This window comes from Nansenia antarctica (assembly GCF_963989245.1).
Source record: "Nansenia antarctica genome assembly, chromosome: 1".
Classification (NCBI taxonomy): Eukaryota; Metazoa; Chordata; class Actinopteri; order Argentiniformes; family Microstomatidae; genus Nansenia; species Nansenia antarctica.
Genome location: NC_137674.1, coordinates 96,105,111 through 96,122,919, shown reverse-complemented (window position 1 = coordinate 96,122,919; position 17,809 = coordinate 96,105,111). Strand labels below are relative to the sequence as shown.

The 17,809-nt window shown below is 45.1% G+C and overlaps 1 protein-coding gene across 1 annotated transcript; it reads right to left on the bottom strand.

Moving 5' to 3' along the window:
• Positions 1–16,312: 16,312 nt before the first annotated feature.
• Positions 16,313–16,942, bottom strand: LOC308154704 (transmembrane protein 275-like; the record flags this gene model as incomplete). The annotated part of the gene is made up of 1 exon (XM_080527884.1): positions 16,313–16,942. One exon carries the CDS (start codon positions 16,940–16,942, stop codon positions 16,313–16,315), a length of 630 nt encoding a protein of 209 aa, XP_080384010.1.
• Between the last annotated feature and the right edge of the window lie 867 nt (positions 16,943–17,809).

Here is a 17,809-nt window from a genome sequence, read left to right as displayed (position 1 = left end):
GGTGTAGCTCTGGGCTCGAGCAGGTGCTTCACCTTTTTTCAGCACATCCAGTAAAACCAAGTGAATACAAACGATCACTGGACTGGACTAAGCCGTGCCTTCCGCATATGCCTTCACAAGTCCTTTTTTAAATGTGATAATTAGGTTGTCCATTCAAAAGGCAGATTTATATAATATAACTATTGCCAACACAGACCCCATCAAGTCAATAGAGCTGATACCTGCACTTCAAATGGCTTTGATGATCTCTTTAAAGTTGGAGGGGGGAAAAACCCTTACGCATTCCTTCAGTTGATTAGCAATACTGATGACTAGGGGTTGAATGAGAAAAAAAAAATCTAATCACTTATTCGGCTTTGTGGCAGGGCTGAAAAAAGCCTTATCTGCTCTATTCAGAGGCGGCTCTCTCCAGGGAGAGGAGGATAACTGCTCGTGCTATGGGACTGTCAGACCCTGCTGCCAATAGCCATAATGGGGCCTAATTCCACATTAATGCAGTCTAAATGAAGTGTCAGGGGAAGATTGATCTGTTGAGGGCGTTGCCTTGATTAGGGCTGCTCTACAAAGTGGGCGCCCGGGTAGACACCTGGTCACCATCCACAACACCCCCCGGGCCCTCGTCTGAGGGGCAGGGAGCAACCTGTCAGACTGTGTGTATGTGTGTGTATGTATGTGTGTTTGTGTTTGTGTGTGTGTGTGTGAATGTGAATGTGAGTGTGTGTGTGTTGCCCCAAAAAATACAGTTCATTTTTTAACAAATTCTGAAAGAGGTACTCATCTTTCTTCAGAGCAGCGTTACTCCTAAATGGATGCATGCTGTGAGTGGGATGGAGAAATCCTGTCTTTTCCATTCTGAAAAATGATGTTGATGAAGGCACCTTTAGAGGTGTGTTCTGCTGTCTGACAGTTGCGCTGGAGGGATAATGCAGCCACTGGGAGACTTTGCAGAAGCTTAAATACAACCGTACCTCCTACTGTACATATCTAAACCTCTATTTTATTACACTCCATTTGCATGTTTAGTCCAAAGGAAAGATTTATTTCTCATGTATAAACCACCTGATTATTAGGTTAAATGTAACACCCTGAATGATTTTGACATTATTGTTTGATTATGATAACATGTAAACTGGCAGGTCTTATAGCCTTACCCCATACGTTTTGTTGTGCATGTGTATGACCTGTGTTTAATCAACTCACAGAAAATTCTCTTACTAAATGTTGTGCTAGTTTATTGCAGCTTCAGGGGAAAAATTGGTTCCTAATTGATCAATTAGTGTCATGACTGGCAATGGATTTCACTCACAGTTCAGCCTCTAAAACACAAGGACAAAACCAACATACGGTACATCAGGGGAGGCTGGTGGAGGTAGAAATCAGGACAGGCTCATTCTAATATTCCATTGTATGACCATTCCATGTATTACAATGACCCCGTCCTCCGATTTCTACCTCCTCTAGCCTCCACTGGAGTACCCAGCAGTCCTGGATAACTGCCGTAGTCTTGTGGCCAAATATATTCACACTACTAATGTGTAAAATTCAAATTGTTTACTTTAGTCTTGTGAGTTACAGTAATGGAGAACTCTGCCACACGGCCATGAGGAGAAAAATCCTTTTAGGTTCTATTTGATGTTTAAATCACTTCCTCTCAACAGTTTGGTTTTTAACCATGTGACTTATTGGACACACTTTCCAGACCTCAAATGGCAAGTGGTCTACTGTACTTTATTTGAACTGTATCCAAATTGTATTTCAAGTGGTTGTGGTGTCAGTAGAGCCTGGTAAGGTCTGTGTGTGTGTGCGTGTGTGTGTCTCTGTGTGTGTGCGTGTCTGTGTGTGTGTGTGTGTGTGTGTGTGTGTGCGTGTGTGTGTACGCATTTGCGTGTGCGTGTGTGCATGTGCGTGTGTGCATGTGCCTGTGTGTGTGTGTGTGTGTGTCTGTGTGTACAGTATGTGTTTGAGCATGCTTTTGTGCATGTGTGACTTCAGCATCGGTAGCAGCAGGCCCCTGGATAGGTGTCGGCGGGTGACCCATAGGACTGCGGTGCGTGTGGCGGTGTCTGTTTGATTAACTCTAATACCAAGGCTTTTGGCACATGCAGTCAGGTTAATGAAACTCAGTCAGAGCAGAGCTTTTCCTGGTTCCCTCCCTGCCAGGAAACTGCAGGTGACGGGATGAGGTTCAGCAGTTTCCCCCCCCCCTGCCCCTACCAACCCGCCTCTCCACCTATGGGACAGTCTGATATCCTCTTTAGGCTCTGAAGCTGCTCAGATATTCTTCCTCCACACACCCACCTCTCCACCATCTCCCACTGACAATTGGACTGTCATTTACCCAAACTATTTATCCCCCCCCCCCACACACACAAAAGTTATTAAAATAATGTTATTTTCATCATGTTATTTTCATAGTGTATTCATTGTTTTAAAAAGCCTGCCCCAATCTTGGGACAATCTCAATTTGGGGGAAAAGCGATTCTTCTAGTATTAGAAGAATATCTAACATGGAAATGAATTCACCGTATTGAACAAATAAGACAAATATTTGACTATATAAGACTAATAACACTATATGTGTCAAAGATACAGTATGTCTTGAGCACACATGAATCTTTTAATCCTTTTTTTGGGGGGGAGGTGGGGGTGATAAGGGTTATCTTGACCTCAACTCCCCCAAACTGCTCTATGTGTCGCCTCTCCGAGCTCGTTCTTTCTTGGCGGACACAGAAGTAGGGCACACCGTAGAAAAGGGGAACACAATTGAGTGGCACCATGTCCCTTTTAAGAGGAGGGGGGACCCTTCTAATCTCTCCCTATCCACTTGGGTTCCTGGATTTATAAATTCCCAGCAATCTGGATTCTCAAATCCGTCTTGATTTTTGAGAGAGTGTGGTGTGAGAGAGAGAGAGAGAGAGAGAGAGGGGAGGCGCAGGACTGGCAAGGAGTAGTATTGGGGGGTTGCGGTTTGTTTGTGCTGTCCTTTAGAAAAAGAGCTTACGGGTTCAGCAGAAGAAACGCGGGGAGCTAATGTGAAGATTTAGGACTTTCTCCGAAGGCTTGGCCTCGTCTAAGCTCTGTTTGCTTGAGCCGTTTGTAGGGTCCTGCTCACACTAAACCCAGATTAATATTCCCCCCATATCCAACCAGCCCAGACATCAACTCTCGGCCTCGCTCCACCCCTCCCTCCCCTTCCTCACTCCCCTGGCTCTTCTGGCCGTGATCGTCTCCCTTCCCTAATCCACGTCCGCTCTCTCTCATCTTGCTCTTTATCTCGCCTAAGTAAGCACCTTTCTCATGGGTTCTTTCAGTGGAGGGGAAGCAGCGGGAGGAGAGTAAATATGTTTTTTTTCCACCCTCCTCATTGCACACTGACCTCCACGGGGGTGTTAATATTATTATTATCAAGAGTGAAGCTTCCGGATTGCTTTTGGTGATGTTCACCAGGAGAGGCAAAGTATTTCTTTAGCTTGCTCTGTATTGGTTTACATGCCACTCAACACACACATTCATAATGGGTACTTATCTTTAGGGAATTAGGGCACATATGTTGATCCTGAAATGGTAGGATAGACAAATGTTCAAAGCAAAAAAAAAGAAACGGAGATACTTGGTTGTGTCATCATGTGATGACATCATCACAACACGACACAGATTAGCGCCCTCAGTTTTTCAGGGCCACGTGACCTCAGCAAGAAAGACTTAGAACTATTGTGGCCTGAGGTTTTTTTCTTGTAGGTCACAAGGTCACATGAAAAACTCAAGGCCCTAAACAAACAAAGATCAATCTACCGCACTCAATGCTGTATGTGCTTCCCCTTCATGTATCTATTTGAAGTTTGTGTTTGAAGATAAGTTATTTGAATATATGCAAGCATAAACACGAATGGAGCCCGAGCCTCCATCCTCCACCTGAAATGCTGGAGGATGTGCTACTGCTGCACACAGTAACGCAACACAAGCAGACCAACAGCCTGTACAGGGAGCTTGCTGCATGAGCAGAACCCCCTTTTACTGCATTCAGATGCACTTTACTGCGCTTGTTTCACAGAGTCTGCAGCCTTTCACCAGATTGTTCCCCAAAGCCTCTTCTTTCGTCTGCCCCCTTTTTCTTACTTTCTTTTTGTTTTTTTCTCCCTCTCTTGTTCTTTTTTCTTCTCCGTCTGGATCAAAAACGTAGAGGAGAAGAATAACAAACACATTTAGAGCCGAGAGAAAGGGGGATGAGTCGAGCGTGCTGAAGAGGCAGCGCCTAAACCCATTACCTAAGTGTCCTTTATCTTCCCATATGCTTTTGTTGTTTAATCAGCTTTGTATCTCCCTAAATCCTGGATTGAGATAACAAACAAATGGATGAGCCCAACGTGCAGAGGGAGAAAGCCTATCTTCTGGCACTGGCACGCAAGAGATCCAGTAGAGGCGCATAGCGCTGCACAGTGGTAACAACCGAAAACACAACTGGACTGTTCTCCTCCTGGTTGCCCCCCTTTCTGGACTGGTCGGAATCTCGACTTCCTCTTCCTTCGCACTATCTACTTCCTTCCTGTTGCTACAGAGCAGGAGAATGGCCTGGGGAGTGTTCAGTAAAGAAGCAGAGAGGGGAGTAAAGCTATAGCCCACAGATTTGCACTCTTCAGCCATGATTCCTTTGGCTTTTTTCTCCATGAGAAAAGGAGGATTGTGGATTATCACTGGCATTCCGAGCCAGTGAGAGCCGAGCACTGGGAATCTCTGTACAATGAGAGGAACTTCAAGAGAAATGGTCCCACAATTACAATAACGTCCGGTCATCTTTATCAGATTTACTATTGAGACTCTGGATGAGGTTTGTGTCTTTGCCTCTAAGAGCCCAAAAGCTAAGGGCTCTTTGTCTTTTCAGGATGTACTGTAGTTGAGATATATTACAAACGAAAAGAAAGAAGCAACAATTTTATTTTAATCACATCTTTGAAGTCATGCTTCTCCTGGTGAGAGATATTGTACTTTCTAAGGCCTAAACAATGAGGGTTGTGAGTGACAAACGTACCTAAGACAGACAGACAGACAGACAGACAGACAGACAGACACACACACACACACACACACACACACACACACACACACACACACACACACACACACAGAAACAATGCTGTTCAAACCAGAGAAAGTGATACACCCCTGAATGTACATCTCTCAGATCAGTTCCCTCAGGGTAGAGTGGCTCATCGCCCCCTCTCTCTCTCTCCCCTCCAGCTACACGCCTCTCACCCCACAGCCTGGGAAATGTTTGGGGGAAAATAGCACTCATCTATTATCGCCACACTCCCCCGTCTCGTCCTCCCTCGGTTCAGCGAGTGCGCCGCCAAAGCACGTCTTCCCCCGCCAATGTCACACAATTACCTCTTAACTGCTCAAACAAATAGAGCGACCCGGCGAGTGACATCAAATCAAAACTGTCACAGGTGATTGAGTCTAGTCATCAAGGCAGGGCGCCCGCTACCTGTCAGGAGAATGAGGAGAGGAAAGGAAGGAGAGGAGAGGAGGATGTGATACCGGCAGTTCAATAATGTATAAACACCCCCCTTTTTTTCCGCTCAACTCATTTTAAAGTTCGGCAACGGTGAGAGTGCAATGCCCTTCTTTCTCTCTATCCTTCGCCTCTCTCTCTCTCTCTCTCTCTCTCTCTCTCTCTCTCTCTCTCGCTCTCTCTCTCGCTCTCTCTCTCTCTCTAGGGGCTTGGGATGGAGAGAATAGAAAATTGTCTTGTTTGGAGTAATGATAGGGAAAATGATAGAGGGGAGATTGAAATTTCCATCCCCATCTGAACCATTCTTGAAAAGACATTGGGTGCTAATGGGGTTAGCTCAGACACGGTAGAGGTTCTAAACCCAGACCCTGCTCTTCCACATTCCCACAGTTAATGGATACAACTTCTCTAGAGCAAAAAAACAACAAAACATTCCACTTGCAACTCACAAAGTGATTAATAGTGGTAGGATGAGATCCAGGATGGATTAGAAAGGAATGAATGGACAATTAAAGTCGTCTTTACCTATGGATCATTTGTGGATATGCACACATTCTCATAATCCTAACTATTATTTTCCTGATCTTTGATTTTCTCCCTCAAAAAACATACATAGGTCATTGAGGCCAGATCATAGGGGAAATGTGGATTGAGGAAGAGAGGGTGGGACAGAGAGAGAGAGAGAGAGAGACAGAGAGAGAGAGAGAGAGAGAGAGAGAGAGAGAGAAAGAGAGAAAGGCAAAGGGACATTAGCGACAAGATGATGTTGTCAGTGGCTGATGTAAATTGGAGAGTGACATAGTCAACAGACACGGCTGACTGGTCGCTATGGCAGAGCAGGCTGTGTGACACTGACAAATGGAATATTTTCGGAGGACTTAATCAGAGGAAATGGGGTTTGGTCTGCAGGTGACACCAGTCCCGCTCCGACGCCCTCAAAAAGAAAAATGATTGCCTACCTCAAACCCCCACCATCCCTCTCTCTCTCTCTCTCTCTCTCGCTCTCTCTCTCTCTCTCTCTCTCTCTCTCTCTCTCTCTCACTCTCTCTCTCACTCTCTCTCTCTCTCTCTCTCTTTCCACTATCCCCTTCTCCATCTCTCTCCTATCCCCCTCTCTCTATCCCCCTCTCTCTATCCCCCTCTCCCACTCTCACGGGTGGAGTTTTGTTACCAGGGGAGAGTAGCAGCAATCATATTCAACATGAAGTAGCCTAGTCAGTGTGAGCCTTCTACAATGGAAGCAATGAAGTCATTATAATAAATGTCAATTCCTGATTGGAGAACACACATGATTGGCTACTCATCTATATAGATGTCAAATACCATACACATTAAATATTGCTACACAGGTTGACCATACAAATACACACACAGCACCACAGTAAAAAACGCGTACTGTGTAAAATGTCACAAATAATTTTTGAAGCACAATATTCACAAAGTGTCAAAAAACACATAGACACACAGACACAGTATGTTAGCATATCGTGAGCTTAGAATTATAAGGTTCTATCTCCGTTTAGGGTAGTTCAGCGATATTGAGAGTTTTTACATTCCATTATGTTTTATGAGATGGAACCTTTGTATTTTATGAATTACTAACTAAAAAACATTTTAAAAATAACACCACACAGGCATTAATAAACACCTAATGGATCAGATTATGTAAAAAAATCAATTTTGACAAAAATGGAGATAGAACCTTATAATTCTAATGTCACGATATGCCTGCTTCTCTGCCTCTCTGCCTCACCCTAACCCAGAGTGGAATGGGATCAGGATAGAGGGAGGTGGGGGTTACCAAGGCGCTCACAGGGGAGGCGCAGGCTTAGTGGGTGAGGAGGTGGAGGAGCGGACACTAGAGAGGAGATCAGACCCAGCCTCTCTCCTCTGGTTATAATGAGGTCAAATGGAGTCTATGGGCCTCTTTTGGACACAAACACTAACGTTACCATTGGTGACAGGAGTGACTCCCTCCCAACTTCACACAAAGAGAAAATAACGGCTTTTGTGTTGTGATTCATATCAAATCTTCCCCTCAAATATGAGAATGTAATAAATACAGTTTACATGATACAGTAGGTATGCAACAGGACGTGTGACATTTTTAGATCCCTGGCTGTAAAAACCATGTCTTTGACAGTGACATACTGTAGGTCAAAATTGCACTGGGAGTTTATTGGAGATTTGCAGGAGAGTTTAGGGAGCAGGTCTAGGAAATGAGGGATATATGCACCTCTCCCCACCTCCCCAGTGCTGCCCACCCCCACCTCCACTCACCTCTCCATCCCTCCCTGCCCCCCCCCCCCCCCCCCTCTGTCCGCAGGGCTGGACATGGCAGTGCCCACAGAATGTGGAGGGGACTGTGAGATTGGTAGCTTCGTGGACCCCGGCACCCCGTCCTCCTGCAGTACAGTAGCCCCCATGCTGCGTATGAATCACACCAAAGGGGCTGCCGCCCTGTCACACTGGCTACATCAGATCAATGATAATTACCGCCCTGACACGAGTACGCTTATTACTGAACAGGATCAGGGACAGGGGCCCCAGCCCGAGCACTGGTTGGCCGTGGGGCCCGATCGATAGCCCCCTGAATAATGGCTCTCCGGGGCCCCAGATTGGACTTTGCCACTAAACAAGCCATAACAGCCTGCGCACATGACAGCTTAGGTATGGTTATGCACCCTAACTCTCCTGGAGCCTCCTCTCTCTCTCTCTCTCTCTCTCTCTCTCTCTCTCTCTCTCTCTCTCTCTCTCTCTCTCTCTCTCTCTCTCTCTCTCTCGGAGAGCCCCCCCCCAACACCCCCCCCCCCCCCCCCCCCACAGTCCATCGGTATGGCCTCTGTGTTCAATCTTCCCCCTGCCTATAACAGGCAGGCTGGACACATGCCCCTGGCTTTGAGACGCTGTAACTATACAGCATCAGTGAGTGATGAAGGAGGGAACGGCTCCCACACCACAATGTGCTCATGTAGTTCAACACCGGAACGGGGGCCTTGCAGTGTGACCTAATGATTGCTACCAAGCATACAGTTTAAACACAGGTGCACCTCCGACATGTAGAAACACACAATCAGACACACACACACACACACACACACACACACACAAACACACACACACAAATGTGTGTTCATGCTGATCCGTCTATGGCAGCCCCTCATCATCATCTCCTCTTTGATTTCTACCTTTCCTCCTCCAGATCCCTTGTTTTTTTTTTCCACCCTCTTTTTTTTTTAATCCGGTCACACCTGTAATCGGGCTCCGCGACAGGAAAACTTCAGAGAATCAATTAGTCCTCCCCTCATCCGGGAGCCAAGACGATTCCCCTCGACTTGAGCCGCAAACTCCTTCTATCAGGAGTCATTCTGCCTGCCTAACACCCAGACTCCCTCTCTCCTGAGCCTGGATAGGTTTGACTCTAAGCCTCTAAAACGTTGACAACCCAAAGCGCCTTTCTTTTGCCGAACCCCCTACCGCCTTGCCTCACCCCAGCCCTTCTCTCTCTCTCTCTTCTCCTCTTCCTCCCCATCCGTCGCTAAATAAAGCAGGATTTGTTTCCTTCCAACAGCCGGTGATAATGGTGCCACGTTATGCCATTTCATCCGCAATTAAATAAACAGTCCTTCTCACAGATTCCCTTTTTCTGCCACTGCCTTGCCGTCGCTCTCTGCCACTTTCTCAAGGCCCTGCTGTATGAAAGCGGCTGGGGGCAAAGCCAACCACTCAAGGCTTTCCCTTTGTCCCGGGGGAAATTAGCCACTGAGGAGGCTTCATTGTAGGGTGCTGTTGTTTTTAAACGCCGCCACGTCACACAAAGGGAAACGTAAACCTGGGCCTCTCCTCCTGGGCCCTCCGATGAAACAAACAACACATTGAGGGGTCAGATTTAATTCCCCCCGCCCCTGCCTTTTGTATTCAGATTAGAGACTAAGGAGGATTTGCTGGAGCCTGAAGCCTCTTGTTCAAATGCTGTGTTCTCCACTTAACCTGCAATTTACCTGTCACTTAAGCCCACTGCACAATCATGCACACCTCCAGCAGAAACAGGGGCGTTTCGATATGGCTGTGAATGAAGGCTTTATGTTCACTGTAAAGGAAGGTGGGGTGATGAATGAACAGATATACAGGTTATGTTGTTATATGCAATTAGTTCGAAAATCAATGTTCCTTCCAATGTTCCAAAGATACTTCACACAGAGGAAAAGTATATGTTATGACCATTCGTTCATTCTCTCTTTTATTATGTCTTTTTCACACACACACACACACGCACACACACACACACTCACGCACGCACACACACACACGCACACACACATACACACACACACACACACACACACACACACACACACACACACACACATATACACACACACACACACACACACGCACACACACACACACACTCACACACACACACACACACATCTCGTATGTACTGTACGTTACTTTGCCCACTGGGTGTGTGTCCTGGCGAGGTAGCCTACATTGCAGTGTGTGTATTCTCTGGAGTGTTGTGAAATGGACGCCCGGAGGTGAAAGAGCCGGGTTCACAGACTGCAGCTTTATGACTTGATAGGTATTGTTAGCCTCTCTCATCTGTACGACTAGAAAACTCTTACCGAGGTACATAGCTTCCCTTTGTTCTCCATAACCCTCTAAAAAGAGACCAGACGTGATTCATGTCACCATACCAGAAACAGTCTAAACGCAACCACCACCATTATTCTCTCCATATTGTACATCCATCTCCTCCCTCCTGTGGGTTCTCCTGCCCTCCACCAGACCGCTGTAATGCCCCCCTAAATCTTCCTTCTGACCAGGACTCTCAGGTCCAGGAGAGCCGTAAAGTGGCCCATTTGTTTTCATGGCACAGCCAAGGGGAGTGGTATGGCTTCGGTTGGGGCTGCTGGGACAGAGTCAGTCACTTCGTCACCGGCTGCCAAAGCCCTACTGAGCCCCTCCCGCTTTCTTAAAGCGTCCATCTGCAGATGCCCACCAAACAACCGCACAGCTCTGACAGAGCTTTTCACCCAGTCTTTGATTTGTCCCCTAATCTCTCCCTTAACTATCCCACTGGTTTTTAACACCCTTACGCATTAGCCTATGTCTTATAACTTAAGAGTTTATCGCTAAGTGCTAAATTTAGACACTTTTTTTTTTTTTTCAACTTAGGATCTTAAAACTCTGGGCAGCTTGGATGAATGTGGATGCAGCAGCGTGCAGAATTATATTATATCTTTGCAATATAGCTAACAAAGGATGGGGAAAGTGTCCATTGTTTTAGGAATTAGATCCCCTTTTGCCAACCAGCCATTTCAGATTAAAACAGACTTCCCCACTTTCAAGACACTTGGTCGCCTGGATGGCGTAGATACATTTTTCCACTTTCCCCAATTTCTTAAGAACTTATCTGCCTTGAACTGGCAAATGCATCCAAAACAAAAGGAGGGCAAAAACGAATTAAAGGGCCACTACACTACACTAAACAAAAGTGAAGGGCACAGATATGGAGGACTAAAAAACCAGGTCAGTCATCCACTGAAAGACTCTTTTATTTCCTCCTTGTGTTGCACAGGATCAGCAGCTGTGCGTGCTTTATTTTTAGAGTATCCCTCCGATTTCCTCCTCTCCTCTTCTCCTCCCTCTCTCCTCCCCTTTCTCCAGCCCGTTTCTCTTTTAGAGACCCAGGAGAGTTTCTCTCTTTATTGTAGAAGAACACACCTGTCTGCCGGCACGTCAAGCCTTGTCCCCGGTGGGGCTCTCTGGTAAATTCCAGCATTAAAACCCATTACAGAGCTATCAGCCACCTCATAATGCTGTCTAATGACCTCATTTCCCTAAGTGTCAGCCCCGTCAGTCACTGGAGGGTCTGCCTGGCTCGGGCGCCACGCGTCTGTGGCTCCTGCTCTGCTCTGAGGCGTCGCCAACCGACAGGGCTGCTCGGCCCGGCCTCATCAGAATCAGGATAGAAAGCTCAATCTCAGGAAATATGTCAAGGCAAAGTAACTGGGGACACAGAGAGGGGGGGGAGAGACTTTGAAAAAAAAAAAAAAAATACTGTTGGATATTCCATTTGCCATATCCACTCTATTAGTTAGAGCGACACAGTCAATCAGAGTCCTATTTTGATATGAGGGAAAGGCAGAGGAGAGAACTGGGACATGGCAAAATGGCTGCTGGTCACGGCATGGCTATTCCAGCTCAGCCGAATCAGTCAGAGGAATAGGTGTGTGTGAAAATGGATTATTACTGAACTGATCAAAACGCTGCTCCTGCCCTGGTTAGAGAAGGAGGCAGCAGAGGGCCTGTGTGTGTGTGTGTGTGTGTGTGTGTGTGTGTGTGTGTGTGTGTGCGCGTGTGTGTGTGTGCAATGTTATACTTGAGAGTATGTGTGTGTGTGTGTGTGTGTGTGTGTGTGCGCGTGTGTGTGTGTGCAATGTTATACTTGAGAGTATGTGTGTGTGTGTGTGTGTGTGTGTGTGTGTGTGTGTCACCCGCCCTTCTGTACTACTCTCTTGGTCCCTCTGCACACTTCTCTGTGAAATGATTTGGTAAATACGGAAAGGACCCCCTAGGCCACACAAGCCTGGACCCTCTTTTAGGAGTGGATAATTGACTCCTTTTCCTCCTTGATAATTCATTGCTTGCATATGCCAGCTAATACATCAGCCGGAGAAACTGGCCTGCCCCTCCCCTGACACACATACACGCACACACGCACACGCACAAGCACACACACACACACACACACACACACACACACACACACACACACACACACACACACACACACACACCACCCAGAGGAATCGGGAGCTGTGGAGAGAGTCGGCAGAAAAATGGGGATGACAAATGAGAGCACTTCTAGATCTATGAATGAATTATGTCTCCTAAATACCTTGAGCAGAGGCAACTGTCAGCCAGCATCTATACTAATCTGGGACAAAATATGACCAGCTCCGCATTAAAAGGAGGGGGCAGGGCTGGTAGAGAATGAAGCGAAGAAATGAATAGAGCAATCAGGCCATTAGAATTCGATGTCGGATTCAGCTTTAGTGGACATTTATGCATTTATCATAAGATGGTAATGTCCACCCCCTTCCGACTTTCAACGCCGTACCCTGTCTTGAAATAGATTGGGATTATTCAGACAAGACAGAGATATCATTTGTTTTACAATAGCAGAGTCAGCACTCAGCCTTCACAGTAGTCATCAGGGAGGCTGAAAGGAATAAGCTGCTCTAGCATGGAGGTGCACTGCAAGCTGATATTCATGAGGTTGGTAATGTCCTACTACATCCAAAGTCACCTGACTGATAGAAACAAAAAAATGATATGAAATTAAATATATATAAATAGATCACAGAGGGAAGGGGTTCAACGGTAAACTCAACCTCCTATCAATGGTCAATCGTTTTCTACGAACTTCACACTGACCTTTTGACCGACTCCCCACACCTGTTCCCACTCTCCTTCTCTCTTCCACTCACCCTTAAATATTCAACCTTCTTCCGTTTGGGATGTCTCTGTTCTTGTATGTTGAGCATGTCCTGACTACAAACCACAACCATTCCTAGTGCGCCTCCCCTATTGTACTCTCTGTGCCTAGTTAGTATTTTTGTATTATTAATTTCAACAAAATAATCAACCACTCAACTCATAGTCCTCATCCTGAATCCGTAACCAGCTCATACAGAGAGTAGGTCCTTTGTTTGATAAGTTGGACTTGTCATAACATATTCATCTATCAAATTAAGCCAGTCTGTGAAGTGGGGGTCGAGAGACTCTTGTAACCTATTCCAGGTCCCTCACCTGCATTAGTCATGTCCAAAGGGTGTCAAAGACATCAAGTTAACCTTGTGATTGTTCTTTCTCTTACAGAATCATTTCGCACCTGGGCATATTTCCCCTGGGGAAAGTGTTTTTTCAGGGGCGAGAGCTCGTAGTAGGCTGCAGCGGTTTGGGGACACTGGAGGATGCGTCCTTTTCTCTCAGATCAAAAAAGTTGGCGAAATTGGGGGCCACAAAGACATGAGAAAGTTTTGCATTCAAATGATTTTCTGGTTTTGCTCTGTACAGCACAATTGTCTCGAGTTTAGACGTGAGAGGCAGTCCTTGTATACAGCATTGAATAAAAAATAATCAGTGATATCTACATAGCTTAGATACCTTCATTGGCTATACTACCTTACAAAGGCCTTGTCAGAGAGTTGCCATGAGAACAACCTCCATTACACAACATAATCTATGATATTCTTAAATGGAAGGACTGGAGTAGATCATGTTCATGTCTAAACAACCTTTCACTGCAGGATTGAGTCATAGGAATAAAGAAAAGAAAACACTTCTGGGCATAGTCTAGGGGCTAGGCCGTGCTCGCCACTGATCTATATACATCGATGATGCTCGCTCTCTTGTCTCGCTCTCTTGTAAGCAATGCAAATGGCTACAGCTCTCTCTAGTGGCTACATTTTGTATGACACTTTAGGATCCACAATTACCTAATACCCCAGCAAGGGCATTGGCATAGACCACGTGAGGCTGTTGTAGGCTGTAGGCAACTTTCAATTATATCTTGCATAATGAATGATGTAAAGCCAGAGAGCTGTATCTGTGGTATCTACTCTAAGTCTAATACAATGTTAATCTACTTTGTCAGTGTGGTTCTCAATAGAAAATGCAGAGTATGGACGAGTAGCCCTACAATACACACAGTTGGAATAAAGGAAATAATTCATAGATCTTGTATCTCACGTTCTCCCCCTCATTATCCACTAGATGGAGACAAAGGATCAACATATTTCCTTTGCCACAAAGAAAACATTTTTCTATGTGAAATCTTGTCTGAATACAGTCTGGAACTTTGGAATTCACAATCTGAGAACACGTGTTCTCCTTGTAGTGGACTGAGTGATAAATTACAATTCTTAAATTACAATTCTGTCTTCTCATTAAGTTATTATTTGTGGTTCTTAGTGGTTCATAGTTATTATTTGTGGTTCTGATAAATACCACATAGCCTACATTTTTACGTTGTGAAAATCAGAACGTGGCGTATATTAGAACTTAGAGATGTAACATTTGTATAAGTGTGCAATGGTCCCAACCACAGAATTAATGAGCAATGCAATGTCTCTGAATTATTTAGCTCCGCCACATGAAAGTGATTAGGCATTTAGTCCTGGAGTCAGCATTATTGAATCCACAAATCACTGCTCCACAACCAATTACATTTGGATTTGCCTTGGTAGGCAGGCAATTATTGTAGCTTTTGATTGCAATAGATCATAATGAGTATTCAGATGGAGGTAAACAATTAGTATAGGCTACTGTGGCTGCAGATTTAAAAAAAAAACAGGCTTGCAAGACATCTATTATTCTCTGAAATACAATACAATACAAATGAGCTCAAGACAAACAGTCTTGTTGTGAGGTGCTGGATATGTAATTTAGGTATCAACCATTTTGTGACAACTTGGGTATCTATTCTTTGGCTGTGTTTGTCTGCGATGATCTCAGGTTGTGTAGCTAGCTGTGTTTGCGGATGGCAGATGTGGAATGATGAGTCAACATTGCTCTCGCCCCTGCCAGCAGGTGTTGGGTCAAATGCCAAATGATGGACAACATGCTGGAAAGGAGCTGTTTGCACTCGCTGCCCAGGCTCCTCTCTGATAAGAGTGAATTGTTCCTGACATCCTGTCTAGCCTATCCTCCAACATGTGTGTTGTGTCTGTTATAAATGTGTGTTTACCAGGGGAGGCTGGTGGAGATAGAAATCAGAGGACAGGGCTTATTGTAATGCATGGAACGGAATGAGGAACGGTATCAAACACGTGTGGCCTATTCAGAGAGGAATTAGTCAAGACACTACCTTTCTATCGCACAGAGCAGATAATCAATGATGTTGCATTTCGGTCTGAAATATTATTTTATTTGGTGGGATTTGGGGGGGGAGTAAGGATTTTCAAACATCAAAATGGCGCTTCAAAACAAGCAGTTTCTTCTGCAAACAGTAAATGACATGCGAGTTTATCAATTACTTTATGCATCACCATGCCTTTAGTTCAGCATGTAAGATCAAATACGAAGGACTCACACTTTACACCGTCATTTAGTATGATGTTCAAGGTTATACACAAAGACACAAAGACACAAAGAGCATCGAAAAAATGACAGCTATCACAATCAGTGTGAATGACTGCAGCCAATGAGACACTGACATAATATGTGATCTCATAATATGAGAACAGCGTTAGAGTGACTTAGAGAAGCTTGCTGAGTCCACTCATTTTCCCACCAAGTGTTCAAGGTTAAGAGTAATATCTAAAATCCTTTTTGGTTAGGTCTACAGTATGCAGACAATATTACAGTATATTTTCTGAAACCATCAAAACCAAAACATATCATTAAGGCTTTATAACCAATGTAGCCTTTCATTCCCACAGGTTTCTTACATGTTTTACATTTCATGTTTCATCTCACCTAATCATCTATTACATAATCACCTAATCATCTAAACACCGTTATGTTAGAGTGAGAGACAACATTTGTTACTGTTCTTATCACACCATTTCCAATGTGGAAAGTGGGGTGCAAACATCTAATACATATTACTATTGACTTGTTGTTTTGTCCTTCATTCATACCATCACTTTTTACAATTCCATTTGAGATCACAGTCCAAGCCCACAGCTCTTCTTTCCTGCCAATGACCCAAATGGGCTCCAGTGGTCACATTGTGTTGTTCAGTATAATGCCAGGATTTTCCAATGGCCGGTAGGCACAATGACCATGTTACGTCGGGGAGGGCTTGTGTGAAGGCATGATCTGACTGGTCTGGTTATCTTCATAAGGCCTATCAGAGGTCATGGCTGGGTCATCTGGTGTGGCAGTGGGATCCATATCATAGTTCTCTGAGGTCGGGACCCCGGGGGGGGTGGATCCTTCCTCACAGGTGTGTAAAGCAGGGACATCCGCCTGGGTGGGGCTGCTGGACTTGTGGGAGGAGCTGGGGGAGTTGGTGGGGCTGAGCTGCACGGCAGTGGTGTCCTGCAGGGTGTGCTCGCTCGTCTCCATCTCAAACGTGGCCCCGCCCCCCATCCGCATCAGCCCCCAGCTCTCACCCCCGTTGGCTTTGCGAGAGGCGTGGGCCGGGGGCCGTCTGCTGCACACGCAGCACGCAGCGAAGAACGACAGAGCCAGTAGTAAGAGCAGGGGTCCAATGACAATGGGTGGGTTACTGGTGGGAATGAAGGTGCCGAAAGCAAAAGCACCCACCAGGGTGATGTTGATACCTGCCAGCATGATGCACAGGCCACAGGCACAGCACAGGGCTGGCGAGGGGAGGCTTTGGGGCCGTAGGGCCCGTTTCCTGGGAGCCTTTTTAGACACTGAGGTCTTGGAGGTCTTGTCAGTGAGGACCATTTCTTCGAAACTGGTGGGTTTGAACTGTCTAACTTAGCTCTACACGTCAGGGCAACAGAGCAGCTCGTCAGGACAAGTCAGGACCGGTAATTTGCTCAGTATTGTGGCAAAGCTGCTGAGAGAGAAGGACAGAGGATACTGTTGTATGAGACTGTTGTTGGTGAAGCTGTGAATCTCACGGCTAAGGAAACTTGAGCATGTGTATCCATAGTCACAGGTTAAAAGCAGCGGTCATCGTGATATTGTGCATCATGCATTAATATGCATATGATCAACTAATGATACAAATACTTTCATCTGTGTATTTTGAGAATGTTCCTTATTGATATAGCACATGTTAAATATTCAATTAAAAGTTGATACAGTAAGAAATGTTTAATTAAATATTTGTAATTAAATTACAACTTAACCCTTACTTCATCTGCATAGTCAAATAAATCATCAACCATATGATTAATAACCCATTCTAGCAGGGATGCAGCAAGAACCAGACAACACTTTCAAAAGATGGAACTGTTCAAAACCTACAGCAAGGTCTAATAGAACAATTAATTAAGTTGTACGTAATATAGAGAGCAATTATTTGCAATTAGTCTAACAGTCATTTTATTTTCCGCAATAACAGTTTAATCATTTAGATTGTGAATAAAAGACTATGCTATTATGTATAACTTCACGTCCTATCATTATCATAAACAATTCTTTCATTCATTCTGAATACAAAACGTAAATGAATATCAATTCTCTCTGAAAACACACTGCAAACGATTCTTTAGAGAACACTTGCAGATTTACTTACATCATTTCCATAGAAGTAATCTTGACTGATGTACCGCTGTTCCATAGTTTTCTTCTCGTTTTGATCAT